We start from the raw sequence: 27,932 nt of genomic DNA on the forward strand, positions 1-27,932 counted from the left end.
CGGGTGCATACTATTCTGAGAGATAAGGACTTCAGGAAAGATAGTGAAGGAGGGATGGCAGTATTGAATAAGGAGAATATACACATGCTATATGTTAATTGTATTATCAAGGTTAAGGATATACAGGTGATTGAGCACATATAAATAAAGACTGTCAGGGTGCATCATCAACCCCGGACATGACATTTTGATTTGATTTTGTAAGCTTCCTTTCACATTTTTTGTTTTAGTTACAGTGCCCCACCAGGGGCTGTCACCCTCTCTGATTTATTGATTTTTAGTTTAATATATTAATTTTGTTTCTCAAAAAGAGTCTATAAAGAGAGACATCTGGGACACAGAGTGTTGGTAAGGGAGGAGGCACACATGTAATGATGCATCCTATAAATAAATCTCATATTAAGTAAAAGATTGGTGTCTGTTTTCCTACTTCACCATCTGGCTTCTGAGAGAATTAATATGGTAGCAGAGGTGGCAGTGACGGCCCTTGGCATCAAGGCAGCATCTGATTGAATGTGGCATAAAGGAACCCTAGAATCAAACTGGAGCCAATCAGAATGACTTTTTGAAGTCATACCTAGCACAAAGTAAGATGATTGTGTTTGTAGGAGGTCAATCACCTCAGTCCCAGAGCATCACTGCAGGAGTTCCTCAGGGTAGTGTTCTATGCACAACCATCTTCAGCTGCTTCATCAATGACCTTCTTTCCATCATAAGGTCAGATGTATGGATGTTTGCTTATGATTGCACAACGTTCAGCGCTATTTGCAACTCCTCCAGTGCTGAAACAATCCATGTCCAAATACATCAAGACCTGGATAATATCCAGGCTTGGGCTAACAAGTGGCAAGTAACATTCATGCCACACAAGTGCCAGGCAATGACCATCTCAAACAAGAGAGCATCTAACCATCTCCCCCTTGACTTTTAATGGCATTACCATTACTGAATCCCTCACTATCAACATTCTGGGGATTACCATTGACCAGAAGCTGAAAAAGACTAGCTATATAAATACTATGGCTACGAGAGCAAGGCAGAGGCTAGGAATCCTGCAACAAATAACTCACTACCTGACTTCCCAAAGACTGTCCACCATCTACAAGGCACAAGTCAGGAGTGTGATGGAATACTCTCCATTGCCTGGATGAGTGCAGCTCCAACAACACACAAAAAACTTGACACCACCCAGAATAAAGCAGCCCACTTGATTGACACCCCATCCACAAACATTCACTCCCTCCGCTACTGACGCACAATGGTAGCAGTGTGTACCACCTACAAGATGCACTGTAGGAACTCACCAAGGCTCCTTAGACAGCACCTTCCAAACCCATGACCGCTACCATTTAGAAGGATAGGGGCAGAAGACACATGGGAACACCACCACTTGCAAATTCCCCTTCAAGCCACTCACCATCCTGACTTGGGAACATATTGCTGTTCCATCACTGTCACTGGGTCAAAATCCTGGAACTCCCTCCCTAACAGCACTGTGGGTGTACCTACACCACATGAACTGCAGCATTTCAAGAGGGCAGCTCACCATCACCTTCTCAGGGGCAACTAGGGATGGGCAATAAATGCTGGCCAGGTCAACAATGCCCACATCCCATGAATGAACTGAAATGATTGACCTCCAACATGAATGAAAAAAAAGGAATGGTTGCCTAAAAGTGAAGGTGGAAAATTAAGAAATTATCTTTCAGACAGAAGATTGTAAACTGAGTTACTTTTGTGAAGAATGGCTGAAAACAAGTGCAAATTGGTCAGGATATGATTACACACTGATGTTCTCCAAATCCAAACTTTATAACCAGTGGAAAAATTGAATCAATATGTGGACATGGGTCCTTACTGAAGAGAAAATAAGGTATGGCCTTGGCATCATTGCTTCTTAACAAAAGTAAGATCAGAAGTAAAGTATTTTGCGACTAGATGACTTTCAGTTGGATAATGAGGAAGGTTTAGATCTATTAAGCTTCATGGATGAAATTTACAAGAAAGATTAGTTGTTTACGAGGCATGGTCAGGCTTAGATTTCATAAGATTGCTGGTCATTCCACAAAGGAGTATATCATGGACTTTAACAGACTGTGTAAGAGATTTCAGAAATTCAATCTGGGGATTCCTTATTCCTTATTCAGTGCTTGCATTTAAATTGCTGGGTTGTGCTAAGGTGTCATATATGGATCGGCGCCTGTTCTTGACTTGTGTTCGGTTCTCAGAAAAAAACATCCTTTTGGATTAAATGTTGCTTTCAAATGCTGCTTTCAAAAATTCCTGGGGAAGCAATCATTTCCAGCAGCCTTGATTGCATAAATGGGACACTTGGCTGTGTCGCAAAGGAAAGACAACTCAATGATTGCAGCATTTCGAGATCATTCAGATACGGCGCGCAGGTGTCAATGGAAGGTGTACCTACACCACATGGACTGCAGCGGTTCAAGAAGGCAGCTCACCACCACCTTCTCAGAGGCAATTAGGGATGGGCAATAAATGCTGGCCTAGCCAGTAATGCAGACCTCCCATGAATGAATATTTTTAAAAAAAGAGCTACAGGCAGAAGGAATCAGGATGATGGCATTTGTAGCAGATCTGGCAATGGGAGAATTGGGATAGTAATAATAGACAATTGAACCCCAGAGATGTTTGGGGTACGGTTAGCATGTGATCCAGATGTGACTCAAAATATCATTATGCAATGAATAGCCCAAAGTAGAACAGCACGGTTTTCAAAGCAACAAAGAACTCAGAAGTTGAAGATGGTGATAATGATCAGTCTGAGGGAATTATACTAGCCACAGGAAGCTTTAGTCCGGTAATAAGTGTATGTGTAAGTGTAAGTGCCATGGATTCATTTAATTATACCGCGTTAGATAATAGTTGCAACCCGAAACAGGTTGGTTAAATTGTTATTTAGATTCATTCAGTAGTAAGATCAAAGTAAGATCAGGGAGTATGAAAGTTCTACTTGTTTCAGGTTTAGGGATGTCAACTTATTGAGGTCACTGAAAAGAGCAAAATAGCTGGAGTAAGTCACTTTATTAGTGTGGATGTAGTCTGCATTTTAAATATGGCACCCAGCATGAGGAAGTGGCAAGGTAACGGTATGGCTGGCCAATTGGAGGCCTGCTACCAGCAATCCGGCATGTTTCCTGTGACTGCATAACTAACGAAGCCAGAGGGGGACGATATGGTGCAAAAACCCGCCATTGTGGCCAGCGGGTAAAGTGACAATTTTTACGCCACTGTCGCACTTAGTACAAATCTGGGACGATTCCACTCAGTGTCCAAAATTAGATATGATTCCGCAATTGGTTAACATTTGCTAAATAATCCTCAGTATGCTAAGAATTACGCTGACAACCAATTTAAGATTGTCAGTTGGCGCATTTGCGTTTACTGGAAGCTACATATATTAATACATAGAGCCCTGTTCTTTGAAGACAGAAAGAACATGTTCCAGCTAAACAAAATAACTGATAGCCATTTGCTGACTCATTCCTCAGGGCAATGCCTCGACCATAATATAAAAGTAAAATACTGCGGATGCTGGAAATCTGAAATAAAAACAGAAAATGCTGGAGGAACTCAGCAGGTCTGACAAACATCTGTGGAGAGAGAAACAGAGTTAACGTTTCAAGTCCGTATGACTCTTCCTTGACCTTGACAAATCAGGGTTAAGCTGTCTGGGTTAAATTTCAAACAGTGCTTGGCAGTTAACTGTCAGTGACCATCACTGGTTCATTTTCCATGACAACATCTTTACCAATCAGAGTCCACTTGCCAAGCAATCAGCACTTTCTTCTCATACTGTATAAATTGTTATTTTTTCCTTATATTAGTATTTTTGTGGTGTCCTGATGAGTGCAGACATAAAGCTTTGACATGTCTCTTTTTTCAGCAATACTCAAGTTCAGTACTACCAAGTGACTACCAAGTTATTCTTTGTGTTAAAAGTTCATCAGCAGACTCCTATGAATTTGTTCAGTAACTTTTCTCCACAGTTTCTAAAATACAAAGTTAGGATCTATCAAGCCAGGTTTCACATCAAATAGATTAGTGAAAAATGTGATATATGTAAAAAGTATTGGACGATGCTGCCACATCCCATTGTAAGTCTTATACTGGCACAAAAATTTAATGAAATAGTAGCCATAAGTTTAAATGTGTGACAGAGACGGGAAAAAAAATCATTTTACCTTTCATAGACATGGCAACCAGAATCATTCTCTCCACAGTAATGCATGGTAAGGTGATTGTGGATAAAATCATAGAAAAATGGATAGGAACCGAACTAGGAGCACTGGCTAAATTTCTGACTGACAATAGAGGGGAGACAGCAAGAGAGAGAGAGTGTTTCGGCGAATGGGAGTCTTAGGGAGTGAGAAAGACCACTCCAAAATGGCAGCGATTGGGCATGCATTCTCTGGCAGCCTTGGCATGAAACAATGCCAAAACGAAAGTGCACATACTAGCCCTACTATATCTGCGAATGTAAGGTGCAATAATACTGAATGAGGCAACTTACTGTACTCATATCCTGATAAGTTGTGCTAGGTTGTCACAGAAAGATAATCTTACATCTAACGAAGAAACAGAGCAGTTAAGAAGATTGATTGGGCAGTTGAATTGGCTAATCACCCAGACAAGACCAACTGTCAGCTTTGAGGTATTAGAACTAAGTAGAATGATGAAACACACTACAATTGAGAATGTTTTAAGGGCAAATAAAACATTTTAAAAACATAAACATGGAGAAATGTGTACTCAAGTTTCCAGCCAGATACAAAATTAATTCTTTTTAGTGACGCTTCTCATGCCAATCTTCCAAATGGGTATTCAGGTGCAGCTGGTTTTATTGTATTTTTGGTGGGTGAAATTGCATAATGTTGTCTCTTGGCCTGAGGAGCAAAGAAAATAAAAGAATGGTTAAATGTGCTTTATATGTGGAAAGACTGGTTCTTGTAGAAACAATAGAAATGGGGTTTTGCTTATCAAATGTTCTAGGGGCAGGATATTTATCTCATTGGGCAGGCACAGCAGGCAGGCCCAGGGGTGGCTGTGAAACCAACCACCGCCCGCGATCAGGCCCCGACTGCCATTTCACGCTGGCTGGCCAATTAATGGCCAGCCAGCGTGAAAGGCACGCTCAGAGCCTGAGGGCTGCCAGGGTGGGGGGCAGGAGGAGCACGAGCGCTGAAATGTGTGCTTGCATGGGGGTGCACTCAGTGAAAGCTCCCTGGAGGCACAGAGCTGCCTCAGGGGCCTGAAAATTTTTAACATTAAAAATAAGGAATGGAAAAATAAGGAAATCATGTCCCCTCATGTGACTCTGTCACATGAGCAGAGTCATGTTAAAAATGAGTTTTAAAAGTTTTCTTTTTTTTTAAATCACTGGCTGAAACCTCATCCTGCCCGTGGATGAAGTTTCACAAAAAATGCAAAGGCCACTTGGCCTATTAGCCTGCCCGCCAGCTGAATGGTTGGACGGGCAGCGAAAAATTCGATTTAATTAATTGATTAATGACCTTAAGGGTGCATGAGAAAAGCAGCAGTGCGCCCGCCAAGCAAAATATCCTGAGAGTGTGTGATGACGTCGGGACGTTTTCCCAACATCATCGCGCACTATTTTATTCTCATTCATGTCGGGCGCGCACCCGCCTGACAAGGGAAAAATTCTGCCCTAGGGGAAATTCTATACACGGGGCCTCTGAGTATAGTTTGCCACTGAAAGTTATATAGATAACTGTTTCCTGTAGAATAATGTACATTCAACAAAAAATGTGACTGAAAAAAGGTTAAGGATTGACCTTGTTAATGTATCAGGGATGCTAGAGAGAAAAGAAATTGGCAAGATAAAATGAGCAATCCAGTTGCCGGATTGGTTTATGAAATTGATTGCTTGCACAAAAAGGCCAAAAGAATGAGCGAAAATATGATTTTTCACATTCTGTAAATCACATCATAATACAAGACATCCCTCTTCTAAGACCTCCATTTTTCTCTCATTCTCTTTTCTTTGATTTGTTTTGAAATATTATTTGCATGTTATAAAGTTTTAATTTAATAAAGAGAGTGGGATCGGTTAATGGTATGTTAATATTATTATAAAGGTTAAGGATACCCAGGTGAAGGAAATTGATTGATTATTACCTTGAGCAAGTATAAACAGAGACCCCTGGGACACTGGGAGGAGGCATAAATATGCAATGTTGCATTCTGCAAATAAATCTAGTTTTAAGCAAAAAAAATGGTGTCTGGTTTTCTACATCACCATCTGGCTTCTGAAGAATTAACACTGGAGAGAAAGGATATTCTGGAGGGGGTCAACGACAGAGTCTTTGATTAGAGTTAAGAAACAATAGAGGTGTCATTACACTATTGGGTGTATTCTATAGGCTACCAGCTAATGGGCAATTTTGCAAGGAAATTACAGAGAGATGGAAAAATTATAGAGTAGTGATTAATTATCCTAATATAGACTGGGATAGTAATCGTGTAAAGGGCAGAGAGTGAGGACAGATTCTGAAGTGTATTCAGGAGAATTTTCTTGATCAGTATGTATCTGGCCCAACAAGGAAGGATGCATTGCTGGATTTGGTTCTGGGGCATGAGGTGGGTCAAGTGGATCAAGTGTCTTAGGGGAGCATTTAGGGAACAGTGATTATAGTATTAAAGTTTAGGATAGCTATGGAAAAGGATAAGGAACAATCTAGTGTAAAAATGCTTAATTGGAGGAGAGCCAATTTCAGTGGATTGAGAACAGGTTTGTGCCAGATAAGTTAGAATCAAAGACTGGCAGGCAGAACTGCAAAGGAACAATGGGATGCCTTTGAAGGGAAGATAATCCAGGTACCATTCTGGTACATTCCCAGGAGGGGGATGGTAGGCTAACCAAAGTCACAACCTCCTGGATGACATAACAGTAAGCTGAAACAGAAAATGGGTTCATTTGACAGACGGAGTGTGGATTATACAAGCAAGAACTACATTAAATATAAAAAGTTCAGAGGTGAAGCAAAAAAAGAAATGGAGGCAAAGAAAAAATATGAAAAGAGACTGGCAGCTAACATAAAAGGGAATCCAAAAGTCTTCTATAAGCATATAAATATTAAAAGGGCAGTAAGAGAAGGGGTCGAGCTGATTAGGCAGCAAAAAGGGATCAATGTATGGAGACAGAGGGCATGGCTGAGGTACTAAATGCATTATTTGCATTTGTCTTTCTCAAGGAAGAAGATTTTGCTGAAGTCATTGTGAAAGAGGAAATAGTTGAGACATTGGATTGGTTAACAAATGATTAAGGGGAGATATTAAAAAGGCTGGCTGTATGTGAAAGTTGGTAAGCCACCAGTACCAAATGGGATGCCTCCAAAGATAGCGAGGGTAGTAGGGATGGAAATTGAGGAGGTACTGGCTGTAGTTTTCCAATCCTACTTCAAACAAGGTGGTGCCAGAGGACTGGAGAATTGTAAATGTTGCACCTTTGTTCATAAAAGTGTGTAAGGATAAACCCAGCAATTACATGCCAGTCAGTTTAATCTCCGTGGTGGGAAAGGTTTTTAGAAATAATAACTGATACAGTCACTTAGACAAATGTGGACTAATTAAGGAAAGCCAGCAGTTAAAGAGTAATTTTAATTAGTATTTTGATGATGTAACCAAGAGGGTTAATCAGAGTAATTCAGCTGGTATGGTGTATATGGACTTCCAAAAGGCAATTGATAAAGTGCTATACAACAGACTTGTGAGCAAAGTCAGACTTTATGGAACAAAAGGAACAGTAGCAACATGGATATGAAATTGGCTGAATGACAGGGAACAGAGAGCAGTGGTGAACAAATGTTTTTTGGACCGGAGGAAGACTTACAGTGGAATTCCCCAGGAGTCAGTGTTAAGACCTTTGCTCTTTGTGATAGACATCAGGAGGAATTAGACAGGCTGATGGAATGGACATATGGCAGATGAAATTTAATGCAGAGGAGTTGAAGTGATACAATTTCGTAGGAAGAACAAAGAGAGGCAACATAAACATAGGGTACAATTCTACAGGGGTTCAGGGGCAGAGGGACCTTGGGGTATTTGTGTACAAATTGTTGAAGGTGGCAGGGAAGGTTGAGAAATTGGTTAAAAATGCATTCAGAATCCTGGGCTTTGTACTCTATGTCTTGAGTTACAAAGTTATGATGAGAATTTATAGAACTGGTTGGCCTCAACTGGAGTATTGTGTCCAATTCTGGGCACCACACTTTAGGCATTGGATGCTTTGAAGGCATTGGAGAAGTTGCAGAAAAGGTTTGCAAAAATGGTTCCAGGCATGGGGAACTTCAGTTATGTAGATAGATTAGAGAAGCTGAGGTTATTCTCCTTTGAGAAGAGGAAGTTGAGAGGAGATTTGATGGAGGTATTCAAAACTATGAGAGGTCTAAACAGAGTAGATGGGAAACTGTTCCCATTGGTGGTAGGGTCAAGATCCAGAGGGCACCGATTTAAGCTGACTGGCAAAAGAAGCAATGGTGTGAGAAAGATTTTTTAATGCAACGAGTGGAAGCCGACTTATTTGTGGCTTTTAAAAGGGAATTAGATAAGCACTTGAAGAAAAAAATTTGCAGGGCTATGGGGAAACGGATGAGGAGTGACTAGCAGAATTGGTTGTGCAGAGAGCTGGCACCAATACGATGGGTTGAATGGCCTCCTTCTGTGCTGTAACCATTTTATGACTCTATCATTGAAAGCAGGGTTTGCTGTCCTTAAGAGCAGAGTGGTTAAGGTGAGATTTAATAAAGATGTTTAAAATTATGAAATGTTTAAGTAGATAGGGAGGAACTGTTTCCACTGGTCGGTGGATTGGTAATCAGCAGATACAGGCTTGTGATAATTGGCAAAAGAAGCAGAGGGAACTCAGTACCAAGCTCAAATATTGGCTGTTGCAAGGGCCTTAACCTGCAGTGTGGGAGTCACAAATTGATGGAGTACACATAAACACTCTTGAAGTGTGGATAAGATCTGTGTAACTGTCATGATCTGAAGTTTTTAAATCTCCTCCTCTTTAAACTTAAAAAAGGAACTGCAGCTGGCACTGAGAGGTCAAAAAACCCTCTGATGGGCAACTTTGATTGAAAGGTCATCTGCTGCAGGTTATAAATAAAAGAGTAACATCTGTTCATGCAATTTCAATAGAGTCCTTTGTTGACATTTCCCAAAGTGCTATTATTATCATTATAAACACTTGGCTGAGCTCCAAAAGCTACAATTATCTCAGCAGTGGGTTCTGAATTCAAAGTCTGGTTGACAGTTTAAAGAGGCTATTAAAGCAGTTTTTGATGTCTGAATAGAAGTTTGTTCATTTTTATAAGAGATTAACCACTTGAGATTTAAAAGATTTAAATAGATCTTATGAATGGCAGATGTGTCATTATCAACTGTATATGAGTGAGAGCTGTATTAGGTTTGTAGAAGTTTACTTTTTTTCATCTTTACGTGGTTCCTGAGGCTTGCCCAAGGTGGATACTGGGTGAGTGGCTGTGGAGTGGCATGGAGGGTATGAGGGGTCACGGAGGATGGGCAGGGGACATGAGTTGGCATGGACAGTATGAGGGGTCATGGGGTTGGCTGAGGTGTAAGGGCTAGAGGGCCTAATTGCATTGGAAGCAACTGGGACAAAGTCTCAGGGAACTGAGTAGGCCTTCTAACCAGTCTGCTTTTGCACTTGCCCACTCCTGTGGCTGCCTAGGATCTACCTCCGGGATTGGCGGGCCCAGCTCTATCCTGCAGCAACACCCATCTCAACTCCCCCTGTAGCAAAAATCGGGCAATTTGGGATATTGTTTACTGAAGCAGGCCTGTTGAATTGGGAAATTCCCCGACTTGAGCTATCCACCTCTGTAGTGAAAATCCTGCCCCTGGTGTCTTCTGCTGGTGAATTATACTGATAGTGTGAAATGTTCAGAGGATCTAAAAATGTCCAAGGCTTTAAAAATAATTGAAACTCACCATTAAAATGAATTCAACAATTTTTTAAAAATTGTACCAGGTTATTTTACATTTCTTTTACTTCACCTTTGAAATGTGTCGCGAGACACCTTTTGCCCTCCCTTACTAAACAGCTAATTGAATAGAAAAAAAAAATTCAATGTCATGCACTCATGACTTCTCTTACATTTGCAATGTCATTAGAACTTGAAAACTGGAATCTCTTCCATTGGTTCATAACTGTTCAGGGTGTGACCGGTAAAGAGGAATTGGAGCTAAATGGAAAGCTGCCCATCAATTAGCAGCTTATGATTTTTAACTGCTTTACCAAAACTGTGATAATTTTTGAGGTTGGTGTCTTGCTCATTGAGAGTGCTTGTCACAGCATCATGATGCTGTCCAATGAGATTCCACATTGTCAGCTTCACCTTGCCCCTTTATATTAGAGAACAACACAAGGTATCAGTGCAAACTCTTGAATCAGTAGGTCATGGATTCTCACTCCAAAGACTTGTACACCATAACCTCAGCTGACACTCCAATGCAGTATTGAGGGAGTGCTGCACTGTCAAAAGTGTTGTCTTTCAACCATGGTCCTGTTTGCCTTCTCAGGTAGATAAACGATGCTATGCCACTATTCAAAGTAGAGCAGAGGTGTTCACCTGGCGGAAAAAAATGCACATCTACATGGAAAAGGCAAGGGAGTGGCACTAGATGAATTGCTTTTTTAGTGGGCCAGCACAGACATGACAGGCCAAATGGCCTCCTTCTGTGCTGTTATCATTCAGTGATTCTATGATCTGACCAATATTTATCCTACATTTATCATTGACCAACATAATTAAGTCAGATGAGCTGGTCATTATCTCATTAGTGTTTGTGAGTCCTTACCATATGTAAATTTCTTCATTTTGCTACATTACAAGTGAATACATTTCAAAAGTACTTAATTGGCTGTGAAGCACTTTGGGAAGTCCTGAGACCATGAAAGATGCTATATAAATTCAAATTCTTTCTTTCTTTAATCAACAATTTACCCAATGTTGTGTTGTGTGAGCTATTTGAAATGCTAACATCTCCACTTCATAATTTCACTTAATCTCTACTTTTTCTTATCACAAAATGACAAATCTGTAAATGGTTTGCCTTCTAACGCTCTTTTCTTGAATCACTGTAGAAGGTTACTGGGGTAGAAAAATGTAAGTGAAACTGAATATCAAGCAGTTGTTCCAATATCACCCATTTTGCACTATTCCCAAAGACACTTTTCTACCCCAATGAGTCAAATATAATAGGTGTTACTAATAAGTGCTGATTAAGATTGGCTTCAAAGTAATGGAATGGGCAGGCACAAATTATAAAGTCATAGCAGATTCCTGCTTGGTTGTTTACCCACCCAGACCCAAGTATAGCTAACAAAGAAAAAGTTCCTCTAATTTCCCAATTTGATATCCAGTCATTTTTTTCTTTGTTCTTTGGGATGTGAGTGACGTTGGCATAGCCAGCATTTATTGCCCATGCCTAATTACCCTTGAAAAGTTGGCGGTAAGCTGAAGTCAGTTAGTTGATGCCAAGCCGCAATGTTTTGATAGCATCCATTGGTTGATCTTTTGAGTTGTATTCTGTTTTCACATGATTGGCTAATCTCCTGGTTTGCCTCATATCTGGAACATCTTTGCTCTCTCTTTAATGTCACTACTGTTTGAGCTAGGGCTTGAGAAAAGTGAGATTTAACAGCAGGAAAGCTTCAGGGGACTTTTAAAGCAAAAAACAGCTGAGTGAGCGAAGGGATGTTAAACACTGCACTCAAACGCTACTGAATTCTTAATTTCTAAGTAAATAACAATTTGTTTTTTTATACCTGTTTTATTGGGAGATTTCCGCCATTCCCTATATATTTGAAGCAAACAGTCCATTTGTTTTTTAAAAATCCTTTCCTTTGGCAAAATCTTTAATTAATGTACTAAGCTTTGCACCAAGAATTTCTAAAACTTGCTGAAAACAGACGTAATTTGGTACAGGTCACATCGATACACATATGTATTATATTTATGGATGTCAGAATTGGCTCCAAACCTTCCAATAATGCACAGTATCAGTAATGAGTGACTGAGGGTGTGAATCCTATTGGAAAGTTGGTAATATTGTTGGTGATATGCCAATAAAGCCAGCTTTCCATTATTGTTACAGAAAACTCAAATGCTGAATGTTTTATTTTTCAGTAATATCGTCATTGTGCCTCCTACTCCCCCACCTGTGGGATGTTTATTGGTAAGACCATGTTGCGAATTTATTATCAATAAACTAGAAATCCTTGTTAGTCAAAACCATTACTCTTACTCTGTCGAGGTCAACTAGTGGCAGCCATTGCAGGGTGTTTTAGGTACGTGACTGCACAGTTTACAGGTTTCCTCCCAGTGTATGTTGGTACCCTTCTCCTTTTCTCAGATCCAGCTGCTACTCTTCCTCATATCTCAATTTATGTTTATAATCTAACCCATCCCCAGTTTATTTTAGTAATCCATTCCACCCCCCAGTATTCCAACCACTTCCCAAGTTCATGTAGGCTTTCTACCCCCTTTCCCAGTTTATGCTGATATTCTGCCCTCTCCTGCTTCTAGCAGTGCCAAGCAGACATAACTCCCAAGTAAAAGTTTGGGACAATGTCATAAGTTGTCATCATCATGTCCTGTGGTGGCCATAGGTGTGTCATCCCAAAGTGAATGGGCAAAACCATGACAGGCTGGTACAAACACAAGTAATAAAATTGGCCAAAAAATGTGCAAAGAACTCCTTCCTTACTCCTGAAGCAAAAAACATTAGCAAGTAAGATGGTCCCTGTTTTGGGGTTATCTAAAGAATCATTCAGCAAGTTGCAGCTGAGGTACTTTGACTCAGTTGTGCTCACCAAAGTTGGTGGAAACATGCTCTGAGTTTCTTGAGGAGTTAAAAGGCTTCTGTTGACCACAGAAAGGGTGAGAGAATTACAATGCCTTGCAGTAGTTGCTCATGCAGCATAAAGAGGTGGGGAAAGAGGCAGAGAGGGGATCCTCTGTGAAAAGTGAGGAGAATGAGAGCTCCCCTTAAGAGGCCCTGCCTGAGAGGATCTTCTTGGAGCACCAGTCTAGTTTGGAATGAGCAAGGAACAGTGCCTGAGGAGGGTTTGCTCTACTAAGGAGGTGGTAATGGATTTGTGCCACTTCCTTCATTACACCTGGAGCTTCAAATTGGGGTTAGGCCAGACCTCCCAGTGGGTGAGAAGATTACAGATGCCTTTCATTCTTCGCAAACTGTTCCTTCCAGACAGGAGCTGGCAACATTAGTGACATGTCGCAACTTGCCATCAAATGCATCCAGGAGGGGATAGAGGAACTCTACAGGAGGAGAGGGGACATCATCCTCTTTGTCCTGAGGAGGGAAGACCAGGTTGAAAGAGCACGCAGGTTCACTAGGATAGTGGGTTTTCTGGTTGTGCAGAGTACCATAGACTGTACACATATGGCTCTGTGGCACACTCCATGTCATTTGGGAGCAATATTGCAATGGCAAGGGTTACCATTCAGTTAATGAGCAGTTGATGTGCAACTACGCTAAGAAATTCATCTTGGTGAATGCTTGCTATCCTGGCAGCACCCTGATGCTTCTATCCTGTGACAATCATCAGTATGGACTGTTTTTGGGCCTCCAAGAGAGACAAAAGGATGGCTGCTTGCAGTCAAGGGGTATCCCACCCACACATGGCTCATGCCCCACTTCTGCCATCTCACGACCCGAAGCCAGAAGGCCTGTGTTGAGAGACATGGATCCACATGTGACACTGTGGAGCAAGTCATTGATCAGTGACTTTGGTGCTCCGGGAAATCTTTGCAATATACACCTGAGAGGAACTCTGTGTTTGTGGTACAATGCTGAGTTGTCCACAACCTCACAGGTATGATGGCCCAGTCATATCCTCCTTGGATCTGGAGGCCATGCCGGGGGAAGGAGAAGGAAGCGGAGGAGGAAGACAGGAGGAGGAGGAGCAAGAGAGGAAACCACATACACCAGCTCTACGGAGTGAAAGGGACTGCATAGTGGGACTTCACTTCAGTTGAAAGGAACAGCCCCAACCCAACATGGACCCATCATCCTCTTACAACACATCATTTTAGAGACCCCATTGCAAAGTTATCATAGCCAAATATGCAATAAAGGCCAACAGCAACTAACTACTTTCACACTTTAACTTCACAACTTTACCCAACAATACATTAATACTAAAAGAAAAGAGAATTCATCTCCATTGTGTGTTCCCTTAGTGCTTGTCTTGAAAGGATGGGTTCCAAGCTCTGTGCAACTCTCTATGCTATGGTGAAGCTGGATTCTCCATGCAATGGTATGTTGGTTTCTTGTGTACTTTCTCCATTAACTCCCACCCCTCTTCCTGAAAGGTGCCATGAAATGGAAACTGCAGATGGAATGACCTGATTTTCTCCCCAGCCACGTCTCTTACCCTTAATCCTTCCCTTATGCTTTTGTGCTTTCAGGTTATTGAGGACTGCTGGCACTTCATCTCCCCCAGAAGCAAATGGAAGGGCAAGAGGAGAAAGAGAGGTTGGAAGAATAAGCACCACTTTTTGACCTAAACTTTCAGCCACCAGCTCAAACAGTGGTGCCTTCCAAACCTTAGAGGCTAGTATAGAATTGGGACTTGAATGTGTTGATTCATTGAGCAGTAGTGTGCTGCAGCTAGTATAGGGGGATAGGTCAGTTCATGTGTGGACTCCCTGGAGGGTGAAGTCACACATCAGTTTTGCTCTAGGGAACTCAGGTGGGGATGTTGTTTGGGAAGGCTACAGGAAATCGTGAATGAACATGCATATGGAGTTGCATGGTGCATTGGCAGGTCTGCCAGGTAGCATCCAGCCACTGGTTAGAGCATGGAAGAATCTGGCCCCACTGTGGCCAGATTGTAGCTCATCCGTTGATGAAGTGGGCACCTCCATGGCAGCACTGTTTGACTGATCCATGATGGAATGGCTATTTTGGCCACAGTCTCAGCTTCTACTGCTATACAAGTAGAGTTCTGCAGATGTGCCAGTGCTGCAATGTAAGCTCAGACAGCAGTCATGAGATCCTTGGAGGTTGGCATCCAGGCACAGACAGCTGCCATTGTGGATGTGGATCTCAGCATTCAATGCCATTACAGTGACATGGTGACCGAGTTTGGGAAATAAGGATGCCCAATATTTTGAAAAGACAGACAGAATAGCCAAGGAGGAGCAATAGCTCTGGTGATAAAGAATGACACAGGGACATTAATGAGGAAGGATCTTGGCTCAGAGGTCATGAAGTTGAATCAGTATGGGTGGATATTATAAATAGCAAGAGTCAGGAACACAGTGGGAGTGGTTTTCAGGCTCCTAACAGTAGTTATACTGTTGGACAGAGCATTAAACAAGAAATTACTGGAGTGTGTAACAAAGGCAATAGATTAAAAGGTATGGTGATAAATAAACAGTAGGGAACATATAAAGAAACAATTCAAAATGTTCAACAAAAATATATTCCATTTAAAAACAAAAACTCAGCAAGAAAAATGGCTTACTCAGGAAGTTAAGGATAGTATTAGATTAAAGGAAGAGACTTATAGGGTTGCAAAGATTGGTAGCACGTCTGAGTATTGGGAATGTTTTAAAAACCAGCAAAGGGCCAGCAAAAAGTTGATGAAGAGGGAAAAAATGAAATATGAGAGTAAATTAGCCTGAAATATAAAAGACAGATTGTTATAATTTTTGTAAGTATATAAAAAGGAAGAGAGGAGCTAAAGTAGATGTTGGTCCCTTAGAAGCAGAGACAGGAGAAGTAATCATGGGGATTGAGAAAATGGCAGAGACATTGAACAAATATTTTGTGTCTGTCTTCACAGAAGAAGACACAACTTACATACCAGAAATAGAGGCTAGCCTAAGTGCTAATAAGAGTGAGGAAATTAAGGAAATTAATATCAGTAGAGAAAAAGTAGTAGTGAACATTATGGAACTAAAATCCAACAAACCCCTACATCCAGGGTTCTAAAAGAGATAATAGATTCGCTGGCTATGATTTTCCAAAATTCCCTGGATTTTAGAATGGTCCCAGCAGATTAAACGTTAGCAAATATGATACCACTATTCAAAGAAGGAGGGAGAGAGAAAACAGGGAGCTACACTCCAGTTAGCCTGATATCAATTGTCAGGGAAGTGCTGGAATCTATTATTAAGGAAGTCTTAATAATGCACTTGGCAAATCATAGTATAATCAGACAAAGTCAACATGGTTTTTGAAAAGGGACAAACTTGTTCGAATTTTTTGAGGATGTAACTACTAAAGTAGATAAAGGGGAACGAGTAAATGCAGTGTACCTGGATTTCCAAAAGGCATTTGATAAGATGTCGCATATTAGGTTAATAGGCAAGTTAAGGGCTCTCAGAGTTGGGGTAATATATTAGCATGAATAGAAGATTGGTTAACAGTCAGGACTCAAAGTGTAGGGATAAATAAGACATTTCTAAGTTAGCAAGCTGTGCCTAGTGGAGTGCCACAAAGATCAGTGCTGGGGCTTCAGCAATTTGCTATATTAATGACTTAGATGAAGAGACATGTAGTAATATATCTAAGTTGGCTGATGATACAAAGCTAGGTGTAAATGTAACTTGTGAGGAGGCCACAGAGAGGCTGTAAACAGATATAGAAATGTTGATTGGACAACAAGTTGGCAAATGAAGCATAATGTGAGGTTATTCACTTTGGTTGTAGGAATAGAAAAGCAGACTTTTTTTTTAAAGGTTTAAATGTTGATGTTCAGAGAGACTTGGGTGTGCTTGTACAAGGTGCACAGAAAGTTAGCATGCAGGCACAGCAAGCAATTAGGAAGGCAAATGGCATGTTGGCCTTTATTGCAAGGCCCTGCCAGTAAAGGAATAGAGAAGCCTTGCTACAACTGTACAGGGTTTGGCGAGATCACACCTAAAGTATTGTGTGAAGTTTTGTTCTCTTTACTTAAGAAAGGACATATTTGAATTGGAGGCAGTACAGCCGAGGTTTACTAAATTGTTCCCTGAAATGAGGGGATTTTTCTATGATTTGAACTTTAGTAAATTGGGCCTATATTCTCTAGATTTTGGAAGAACAAGAGGTAATCTCCTTGAAACATACAAGATTCTGACAGGACAGACACTGAGAGATTTTTTCCGCTCACTGGGGAATCCAGAACATGGGAGCACAGTCTCAGGATAAGTGGTTGATCATTTAGGGCTGAGATCACAGAATCACACACTGCAGAAGAGGCCCCTCGGCCCATCGAGCCTGCACCGACATGTGAGAGACACCTGACCTACCTACCTAATCCCATTTACCAGCACTTGGCCCATAGCCTTGAATGTTATGATGTGCCAAGTGCTCATCCAGGTACTTTTTAAAGGATATGAGGCAACCTGCCTCCACCACCCTCCCAGGCAGCGCATTCCAGACCGTCACCACCCTCTGGGTAAGAAGGTTTTTCCTCACATTCCCCCTAAACCTCCTGCCCCTCACCTTGAACTTGTGTCCCCTCATGACTGACCCTTCAACTAAGGGGAACAGCTGCTCCCTATCCACCTTGTCAATGTCCCTCATAATCTTGTACACCTCGATCAGGTCGCCCCTCAGTCTTCTCTGCTCCAACAAAAACAACCCAAGTCTATCCAACTTCTCTTCATAACTTAAATGTTTCATCCCAGGCAACATCCTGGTGAATCTCCTCTGCACCCCCTCTAGTGCAATCACATCATTCCTACAATGTGGCGACTAGAACTAAACACAGTACTCCAGCTGTGGCCTCACCAAGGTTCTATACAACTCCAGCATGACCTCCCCACTTTTGTAATCTATGTCTCGATTGATAAAGGCAAGTGTCCCATATGCCTTTTTCACCACCCCACTAACATGCCTTCAGAGATCTATGGACACACACACCAAGGTCCCTTTGTTCCTCAGAGTTTCCCAGTGTCATGTCATTCATTGAATACTTCCTTGTCAAATTACTCCTTCCAAAGTGTATCACTTCTCATTTTTCAGGGTTAAATTCCATCTGCCACTTATCTGCCTATTTGACCATCCCGTCTATATCTTCCTGTAGCCCAAGACACTCAACCTCACTGTTAACCACCCAGCCAAATCTTTGTGTCATCCGCAAACTTACTAATCCTACCCCCCACATAGTCATCTATGTCGTTTATATAAATGACAAATAATAGGGGACCGAGCACAGATCCCTGTGGTACACCAGTCACTAAAGCGCCCTTCTGTCATCACCCTCTGTCTCCTACAACCAAGTCAATTTTGAATCCACCTTATCAAATTACCCTGTATCGCATGTGCATTTGCCTTCTTTATAAGTCTCCCATGTGGGACTTTGTCAAAAGCTATGCTGAAATCCATATCAACTGCACACCTGGTCACCTCCTCAAAAAATTCAATCAAATTTGTTAGGCATGACCTCCCTCTGACAAAACCATGCTGACTATCCCTGATCAAACCTTGCCTCTCCAAGCGGAGATAGATTCTCTCCTTCAGGATCTTCTCCAATATTTTCCCTGCCACTGATGTGAGACTCACTGGCCTGTAGTTTCCTGGCTTATCTCTACCACCCTTCTTAAATAGCGGAACCACATTAGCTATTCTCCAGTCCTCTGGCACCTCCCCGTGGCCAGGGAGGAATTAAAAATTTGGGTCAGAACCCCTGCGATCTCCTCCCTTGCCTCCCTCAGCAGTCTGGGACAAAAAATCATCCGGACCTGGAGATTTGTCCACCTTTAAGCCTGCCAACACCTCCAATACCTTGTCACTCCCTATATCAATTTGCTCAAGAACCTCACAGTCTCTCTCCCTGAGTTCCATACCTTCATCCTCATTCTCTTGGGTGAAGATGGATGTGAAGTATTTGTTCAACACTCTACCGATGTCCTCTGGCTCCACCCATAGATTGCCCCCTTGGTCCCTAATTGGCCCTACTCTTTCCCTGGTTATCCTCTTCCCATTGATATACTTATAGAATATCTTGGGATTTTCCCTACTTTTACCAGCCAGAGCTTTCTCATATCCCCTCCTTGCTCTCCTAATTGCTTTCTTAAGCTCCACCCTGCACTTTCTGTACTCCACTAATGTTTCCGCTGATTTGCTTCCCTTGTACCTGCTAAAAGCCTCTCTTTTCCTTCTCATCGTATCCTGAATATCTCTGGTCATCCATGGTTCTCTGGGCTTGTCACTCCTTCCTATCACCCTAGAGGGAACATGTTCAGCCTGTACCCTCCCCATTTCCTTTTTGAATGCCCCCCACTGCTCTTCTGTAGATTTCCCCACAAGTAGCTGTTCCCAGTCTACCTTGGCCAGATACTGCCTTATTTTACTGAAATCTGCTCTCCCCCAATCCAAAACATTTTTTTGCAACTTGTCTATTTCTTTGTCCATAACAAACTTAAATTGTACCATGTTGTGGTCGCTATCACTAAAATAATCCCCCACTACCACCTCAGCCACCTGTCTGGCTTCATTCCCCAGAATTAGGTCCAGCACTGTGCCGTCCCTTGTTGGACCCTCTACATATTGACCTAAAAAGTTCTCCTGTACACATTTCAAGAAATCCACTCGATCCAATCTATCTGTTCCCCTGACTATAGAATCCCCAATTAGTATTGCTCTTCCTCTCTTCCACCCTTCCTGTACAGACAGGCTGCTTGTGGTGCCAGAAGCTTGGCTCTGTCTGCGCTCCCTGGAGGAACCATTGCCCTCATCAGCCTCCAAAATGGAATACCAATTTGCAAGCAGGACCCCAGGGGACTCCTGCACTACCTGCCTGTTTCTCTTGGACTGCCTGGTGGTCACCCATTCCCTTCCTTCTTCAAGTTCCTTCAGCTGTGGTGTGACCACCTCTCTAAACGTGCTATCCACGATGCTCTCAGACTCACGGATGCTCCAGTGTTCCTAGCCGCCGTTCCAGCCCTGAAACCCGAGCTTCCAGGAGCTGCAGCTGGACACACTTCCTGCACACAAGCTGGTCCCAGGCACTGGAAATGTTCCTGGCTTCCCACATGGAGCACGAGGAGCACACCACGGCTTTGAGCTCTCCTACCATGACTTACCCCTTTAAATTAAACCTTTTAAATCAATTACTCTAGGGCCCTTCTTTCCTGATCCTCGTTACTACAGAATATACAAACTGTAAACCACAAAAAGACCTTAAACTATAAGAGGTAAATACTTACCTGACCTTACCCACGACTTACCAGTCATTCATCTCCCTTATAGCCTCTACTGCTTCAGCAGGGCAAGACAGTTCAATTCCCACTGTGCACCAGATTGCCAATACCCACACTCACTCTGGCTGTGTCTCACTCAGGATGAGGTCTCTCCCCTGCTCGTGTGCAAGCACACTGGATGAGAAGAAATTTCTTCACTCAAATCTTTGGAATTCTCCACCCCAGAGGATTGTGGATGCTCCATCATTGACTATATTTAAGGCTGGGATAAACACATTTTTGGTCTCTCAAGGAATCAAGGGATTTGGGGAGTGGGCAGGGAAATGGAGTTGAAACCCAAGATCAGCCTTGATCGTGGAGCAGGCTTGATGATTCAAAAGGATTACTCCTGCTCCTATCTCTTGTGTTCTTGTAACAGGCTGGCTTTCACGGCAGTTTAGTAATCTGTACTCCACAAGATAAGAAGTATTGCTGAGGTGCCACCATATGGGAATGGTAGTAACACTGTGGAGCAGCCTGACTCTACTGTATCGTCTCAGGGTGACAACATTCATGTTCCAGTAATTGCCAGTCCACCAGCCCTCTTATACTTGTCAACCAGCCAGCCCAGACTGCTGCTCCTTTACTAAGGTGGTGCTGTGTGAACCCGGTTTCTCAACACCCAGAACTAACCAACAGCATTTTCCAAGGCCATATGTAATTTTCTCCAGGGAAAGCCTTCCACTCGCTTTAGCTCCTAGGGTAGCACCATGTAGGAACACTAGCCCAAGCAAGGGCACCCACAAGACAGGTAGCAAGGCAATGCATGGGGTGATTAGTTCTTATTTTGTATGATTGATGTATTGATGGATAAAGTTATTGTGTGAAGGTACTTGCTATTGATCTTTATTGTTTGATGTAGGCCAAGGGAACTTTGTCATAGGGGCACTGAAATAGATGTATTGCCAAGAGATAGTGAGTCCATGTTGGGAGTTTCAACTGAAGCAGAACCTCACTCTGCAGTCCCTCTCAATATATCCAGTTGCAGCTGGTGTATGTGGTCTCTTCCCTTCCTCCTCTTCTTCTTGTTGCTCCTCCTCCTCTTCCTTCTCCTCCTTCCCATGACATGGCTTTCATATCCCAGGAGTTAATGGCTAGACCCTCATAAATGCAAAGTTATGGATGACACAACACACTACTTTGAACATGGAGGCTCTTGCAGGCATGTGCTGCAGAGGTCCCAAGTTCCCCAAGTGATTAGGCAGCAACATTTACCAATGGCTTGTTCATTGTGTTATGTATCACACTGTGGCTCTTGTTAAAGAGCCTCTGACCTGCATGGTGGGGTGACAGAAGGGGGTCATGAGCCATGTGTGAATGCATTATCCCTTGTTTCCAAGCAGCCATCTGTTGTCAACCTTGGAGGCCTGAAGATAGTGGATAAGGGACAAAAACATCATAGCAGCATTCACCAAATGAAATTCTTGGTGTGCTCTCACCCAGGTGCATGTTAATAGAGTGGTAGTCCTTGTGGTTATGATACCACTCTCAATTGATACGGGGGCTCTGCAGAACACATTTGTGCATTTTGTGCAGTTGATGGTGCCTTGCACCATCAGAAGTCTGCTAACCTGGTGAACCTACACGCCCTCTCATCCTGGTCATCCTTCCTCAGGGAGAAGAGGATGAAGCCCCCTCTCCTTAGAGTGTCTCTGTCTCCTTCTGGATTCTTCCGTGGATGGAAAATTAAGACACGTTGCTAATGTTGTCAGCTCCTGCTTGGAAGAAACTGGTTGCAAAGAATAAAAAGGAGATGGTGATCTTCACAGCCACTGGGGCCATTTCCACCCTGGTTTGAGGCTCCAGGTCTTTGTGAACTCCATCAACTCCTCTTTAGTTAAACAAAGCCTCTTAGCTCAACCCATCATAGGACTAGTGCTCCCAGAAGACCACCCTACTCATTCCTCGTCACATAAGTTCCCCTTTCTGCTTCCTCCTCCGCCTGACCTGGTTATGTTGCATGAGCAAGTGGCATTGCAACTACTTCCACCATATTTATGCAAAAGCAGTCCTTCATTAAACAGCAAAAACCTTCAAGCTCTTTCATCAACTGAGCACAAGGCTTCAACCAATGTTATGTGAAGTAAATCAAAAACACCTCGGCTGGGACTTGTTGAATGATCCTTTAAATAGCCCCAGAACAGAGCTCATCTTGCTTGCTAATGTTTGTTGTTTAAGGAGTGAATAAGGAATGCTTCCTGTATATTTGTTGCCAATTTAATATTTGTGCGTTGCATTGACGTCCGTGATATCATGATCCTGCCTTTTCAACCTCTTTGGGCACATGCAGGGGACACGCTGCGTGTGCAACTCCAGTTGCACGATATGTGTGGCCTGCCTGGAAAGCATCCATTAACTAGCAGCTAGTGGCATCTCTTGTGCTTTTACATAAAGGTACGGCTGCCTAGCTAGAAGTGGTGCTAGTTGATTGAATTTTACAACCCATGTGTTTATGTTATTTTGTTAAGTGCTAAGTTGAATGGACTTTGTCGGAACTGTACACTTGATCAAAGCTGATTTGATGACCCATAGGACCAAAAGCATTCGAAAGGATTCACCAGATCTATGGAGAATTTGTTCTGGTCTCTCACTGGCCACATCAAACGTAAGTCAATTCAATTCTATCTCTTCAGTTTTGGTGTCTTCTTTGAACTCCCTTCCTCACAAGGAGTTTATTATTTTGTTCTTTGAGGTGCTTTAGCTTGAGCTCACTCAATGAGATTTAGTGGTCTTTCAACTTTGTAACTAAAAAAGGGACTCCATTATGAAATGGCCAACAAGTAGAATTCTAATCAAATGGTAACAAGTTACCACAATTTAAAGCCTGCTGGAAAACTGAAGTAAAAATGGAAGATACTCTAATATATTGTTCCTTGGCTTGGTGGCAATTTTTGTCTCATAACACTACTGTAAAGTGCTATGGGCATTTTACTATGTTCCAGGCGCCATATAAATGTCATAACAGTAACTGCTGGAAAAACTCAGCAGGTCTGGCAGCATCTGTGGACAGGCGAACAGAGTTAATGTTTTGAGTTCAATATGACTCTTCTTCGGAAAAAGAATTAGAATGGACTCAAAACGTTAACTGTTTCTCCCTCCACACATGCTGCCAAATTTCACTTTTATTTATGCAATTTATTTTTATACAACAGAAATGTGGGTTCTCATTGTGAATGCATAATTGGCCTACCAGTACATGTAAAGAAGAAAGGTTAGTGTAGATGTGACGTTTGCCTTGTGGGATCCCAGTGCAAAGGGTCGATTTGGGGATCATTCCTTGCATCTAACGAACTTACTACTGGATCAGCTCTTGATAACATTTGATTGGTCCAGGGCTTCTTGTAATTTGCATGGTCCAAACACTGTTCCTCAGTTAATGGGCTGCATCTCCCAGTCAGCGAGCGGGGGAGGGGGGGGGGTGCAGGGCATAGATCGACACGTAAAATGACGTGGGGTGACGTCGGGCGGGCATCCCAGTGTCACTCCGTGTCATTTACATTTTCAGGTCGGCTGCGCACCCCCCGAACTGTCAATGGCCACTTAAGGCCTTTAAAAAAGTAATTAAGCTAATTAAAGGACCTGCCCATCCAATCTTAATGTGGCGGGCAGGCGAGGAGGCCAGGCGGCCTTTAGAAAAAAACATGAAAACTCATCCACGGGCTGGATGAGGTTTCATAAGGGCTTTAAAATGTTTATGAAATATTGAAATAAAAGAAATTGACATGAGCCAGCTCATGTTACAGTGTCTCATGAGGGAACATGTCAGGAATTTTTTTTTCTACACTTCCACAAATTTTTAAAACTTCCAGTGATCTCCCTGAGGCTGCACTTTGCCTCAGGGTGATCTGTGATTTCTTTCGCGCGCATAGCCTGCCCACATAAAATGGCAACGCGCCCCTGATCAGGAACTCACCCACCTGCGCCCGCTCCCGCACATCCCTCCCCAACGGGGGGAAAATGTTGCCCATTAATGTTTAGATTGTAGACTGGAGGGGAGATTTTTTAATAGATGAATAATCCTGGGCAGGGGAAATACAGTTCTTTGATGTGCATTGAGACCACCAGAGTGCAATATCTTCTCTTTAGTGTAGAGCAAAAATGTTTTGATTGTTTTTGTGTGTCAGCATACGTAGGTCAATATATTTAGTGTAGATTTGTGGATGTGCTGATATGCTTCGTTCCAGACCTAGGCCCGGATTTTCATGGTGTCAGAAGGACTTCAGAGCCATGTAAAAATGGCGAGTGGGACCAAATTCTAGAATTCTCGTCCCTGCTCCCGAAACCCCCCATTTTTGCTGACATAGGATAAGGATAGCAAGCCCGTACCTTGTGGTCCTAACCTGGCCGGCTCCCCTCTAGGGGTGGGTATCATGGAGTTGGACGAGTTACTCCATAATTTGTAGTTCACAGATTTCAGAGGAGCCATGAACCGTGGTCTGTATTCGGGAACCTTTTGAAAGGTAAGTTCAAAATGTCTTACCCATTCCCCCCATGTCCCCTCAGTGCCAACATAATGCCAACTCATGGCCCCACATACCCCCATGATCCCTTACAGCTCCCATGCTCCACAACTGAATTCAAGTCACTCCCTCCCACGAGCACCCAATGGCCCGTTATCGTCCCCATGTCCATTCACCCAGTATATACTATGTACATAAGCGATGAACACTATAGTACAATGGCGTGTGTGAAACTGCTTAGAAAAAAACATCCATTCATAATTTTTTGAAAAAAAATGGGTGTTATTACAATCCTATAAAGATATCAATCAAACAGACCATTAAATTATCAATAACAGAAGTTTTAACAATTCACACCTCTTAATCTAAACAAGATTAACAATTTTAAAGGGTTGTAGGGACACCAATGTTTTTCAAAGAAGGATGAATGTGTATTTCTTCTAAGCAGTTTTACATGCCATTTTTACTATAGGTTTAATTGGTTCCGTACATAGTATACACTGGGTGAATGGGCATGGAGTGACCATGAGTTGGCATGGGGGCTATAAGGAGCCATTGCAGTGTGGGTGGAGAGCGTGAGTTGGCATTGAGTTGGCAAGGGTGCATGAATAGTGAGTAGGGAGGGTGATGGGGTGTAAGGAGCGAGGGCCGGGGGGCCTACAATGTAACCAGACAACTGGGATGAAATCCCAGAGAACTGAGGCAGGTCTTTTAACCAGCCCACCTTGGCACTTGGTTGCCCCTGTGACCATCTCCGATCTGCTGCTGGGGGCGGTGAGCCCGACTCTATCCCACACCCATCCCATCGGAGCAAAGATATTGGCACCACATCTACAAACATTCACTCCCTCCACCACCGACGCACAGTGGCAGCAGTATGTACCATCTACAAGATGCACTGCAGGAATTCATCAAGGCTCCTTAGACAGCACCCTCCAAACTCACAACCACTACCACCTAGAAGGACAAGTGCAGCAGATAGATGGGAACAGCATCACCTGGAAGTTCCCCTCCAAGCACCTCACCATCCTGATTTGGAAACATATCGCCGTCCCTTCACTGTCGCTGGGTCAAAATCCTGGAACTCCCTTCTTAACAGCACTGTGGGTGTACCTACACCATTTAGTTCGCAGTGGTTCAAGAAGGCAGCTCATCACCAGCTTCTCAAGGGCAAGTAGGGATGGGCAATAAATTCTGGCCCAGCCAGCGAAGCCCACATCCTGTGAATGAATAAAAAAAAATTCAGGGGTCTTTGTACCAAGGCAGATGCTGCGAGCCAAAAAGTTTCCAGACCTGAGCTACCCACCTTGGTAGTGGAAATCCAGGCCCTAGTGTGAAACTTGGATTTGGAAGATTCAGTTGAAGAAATCAATTTTTAAGAAGATTGAATTTAAAACATTTCCATGATGATTTCACAAAAAAAGCAAACAGAAAGATCTATATCAGGTCACATTTTAAAGTTATAATTCTAAAGGATGTTGCCACCACAGCCCAGTATAACATACAACTACATTTACAAAATCTGAACCAGGATAAGCAGCTTGAGATCCAAAATGACTTGGGATTTCCAGGCACGATTTTAATCTAGCTCTCCCAGCACAAGCAAGGCTGGCGAGTGGCTCAAATACTGATTGAGGATTTGCTACATTTTTCCAATGCGCTCATGTCTGTTGCAATTTTACAAGATTCTGGCAACATGGAGGTCACCTGCCACAGGTGGGGGGGCCTAATTAGAATGTGAAAGTTGCGGCTTAAAGACATCACTAATGCTGTGTCGTCATTTTAACTTAAAATGTGGGAGATTCACATAGCACCAAAGCTGCCAGTGAAACCTGACATGATAGGCAAAAATAAGCTATTTTAAAAATTTTTTGGAAGGATTCTTTGGGAGTTTAAAAAGGTGTAGGAATGCTCTCAAGGCCCCACAAGGAATCCTTTAGCATCTCTTGTTATTCCTGACTCTGACTGGCATCGATTGTGCAACAAATCCCCATTTTCTTCCTGCCCATCCTATGCTGAGGATTGTTCCCTCAGCTTCCCAGCAGCATCCATTTCTTGCCACAAATCCACTCCTACTCACTGTCCTTGATGTAATCAAATACTAACTGAGGACTAATTGGCTGTTAAAAAGCCCAGGCTTCACACCAACAAGTAATGTTCACACAGCACCCCCAATTCCTATCCCTTCAACCCACACACAACACAGCCCAGGTTAAAATTAGTTCTTCTAGTCATAAAAATAAGTGTGTATTTGATTGAATTTCAAGCACTTTATGGGAGTTTTCAGTTTCATTAATAAATCTGATTCTGTGTTCTAGTCTAAAGTAAATAAATATTGACAGTATTGATGAATACACTGTTTTATTGTGTTAGTTTTTAATGTTTGAGTCTTTCTAGAAATCTCCAAGTCCCAAGAAGATGTGATGAAGGGCAGCAAATTACTCACAGCAGATTATGGGAAAGAAGACTGTGAGCTAAAGAAAGAGAAAAGAAGTCTGTCAGACACAGCCTTAGTCAACTCCTGCAAGGTATGATCTACACAATATACTTAGGAGAGATAGTTTGATAACTTAGGGAGGTTTTCCACTTCAAGTTTAGTCCTAGTGTAAATCCAGAGTAAAGGCCTACACTGAGACCTCGTCCAGTTAGACAGTTTTGTTACAGTATGGTCCAGAGTTAAGTCAGACCTTAATAGATTGCCTATATGAATGTATGAGAATGGAGAGGGAAAGAATAGCTCATCCATCAAGCCTATCCCATGTAACTTGAACATGCCATTATCCTCTTCACTCCGCATGGCCAAGTGGTCCCCTGCAAGAAGCAGAAAAACAAACAAAAAAAAGGAGACCAATTTTGGAAAAAAACTCTATGGCCATAATTTTACGTCGTTTGAGTGGATGCACAACCCAACAACGCGTGAAAACGTGCAAGAAGACATTGGGCGAGCATCCTGACTTCGTCACGCACTCGCGCAATATTTTGCTCAGCTGGCACGCGTGGCAGTCGGAAGCGTACCCACTGACAATTAAGCGGGCAACTAAGCCCATTAAGGAGTCAATTGAAAATGATTTTACGTGGCCCACCCACCTTTACAGTTGGCGGACGGGCTAATTGGCCAGACAACCTTCATGTTTTCGCTAGAACCTTGATCCAGGGCAGGATGAAATGTCCAGAGTGAAATATAATTAAAAAGTCTGAGGAC

The 27,932-nt window shown here is 42.6% G+C and overlaps 1 protein-coding gene across 1 annotated transcript in view; it reads left to right on the plus strand.

Annotated features, from left to right (window-relative positions):
- Nucleotides 1-27,932, plus strand: part of sytl3 (synaptotagmin-like 3) — a 189,375-nt gene that overhangs the window by 73,801 nt on the left and 87,642 nt on the right. The window contains exons 7-9 of the mRNA XM_078556832.1: nt 12,198-12,246; nt 22,803-22,875; nt 27,128-27,258. Of these exons, the coding sequence (XP_078412958.1) occupies nt 12,198-12,246; nt 22,803-22,875; nt 27,128-27,258 (253 nt within the window). The remainder of the gene's footprint in view (nt 1-12,197; nt 12,247-22,802; nt 22,876-27,127; nt 27,259-27,932) is intronic.

Source organism: Cetorhinus maximus, chromosome 14 (assembly GCF_964194155.1).
Source record: "Cetorhinus maximus chromosome 14, sCetMax3.hap1.1, whole genome shotgun sequence".
NCBI classification, from domain to species: domain Eukaryota; kingdom Metazoa; phylum Chordata; class Chondrichthyes; order Lamniformes; family Cetorhinidae; genus Cetorhinus; species Cetorhinus maximus.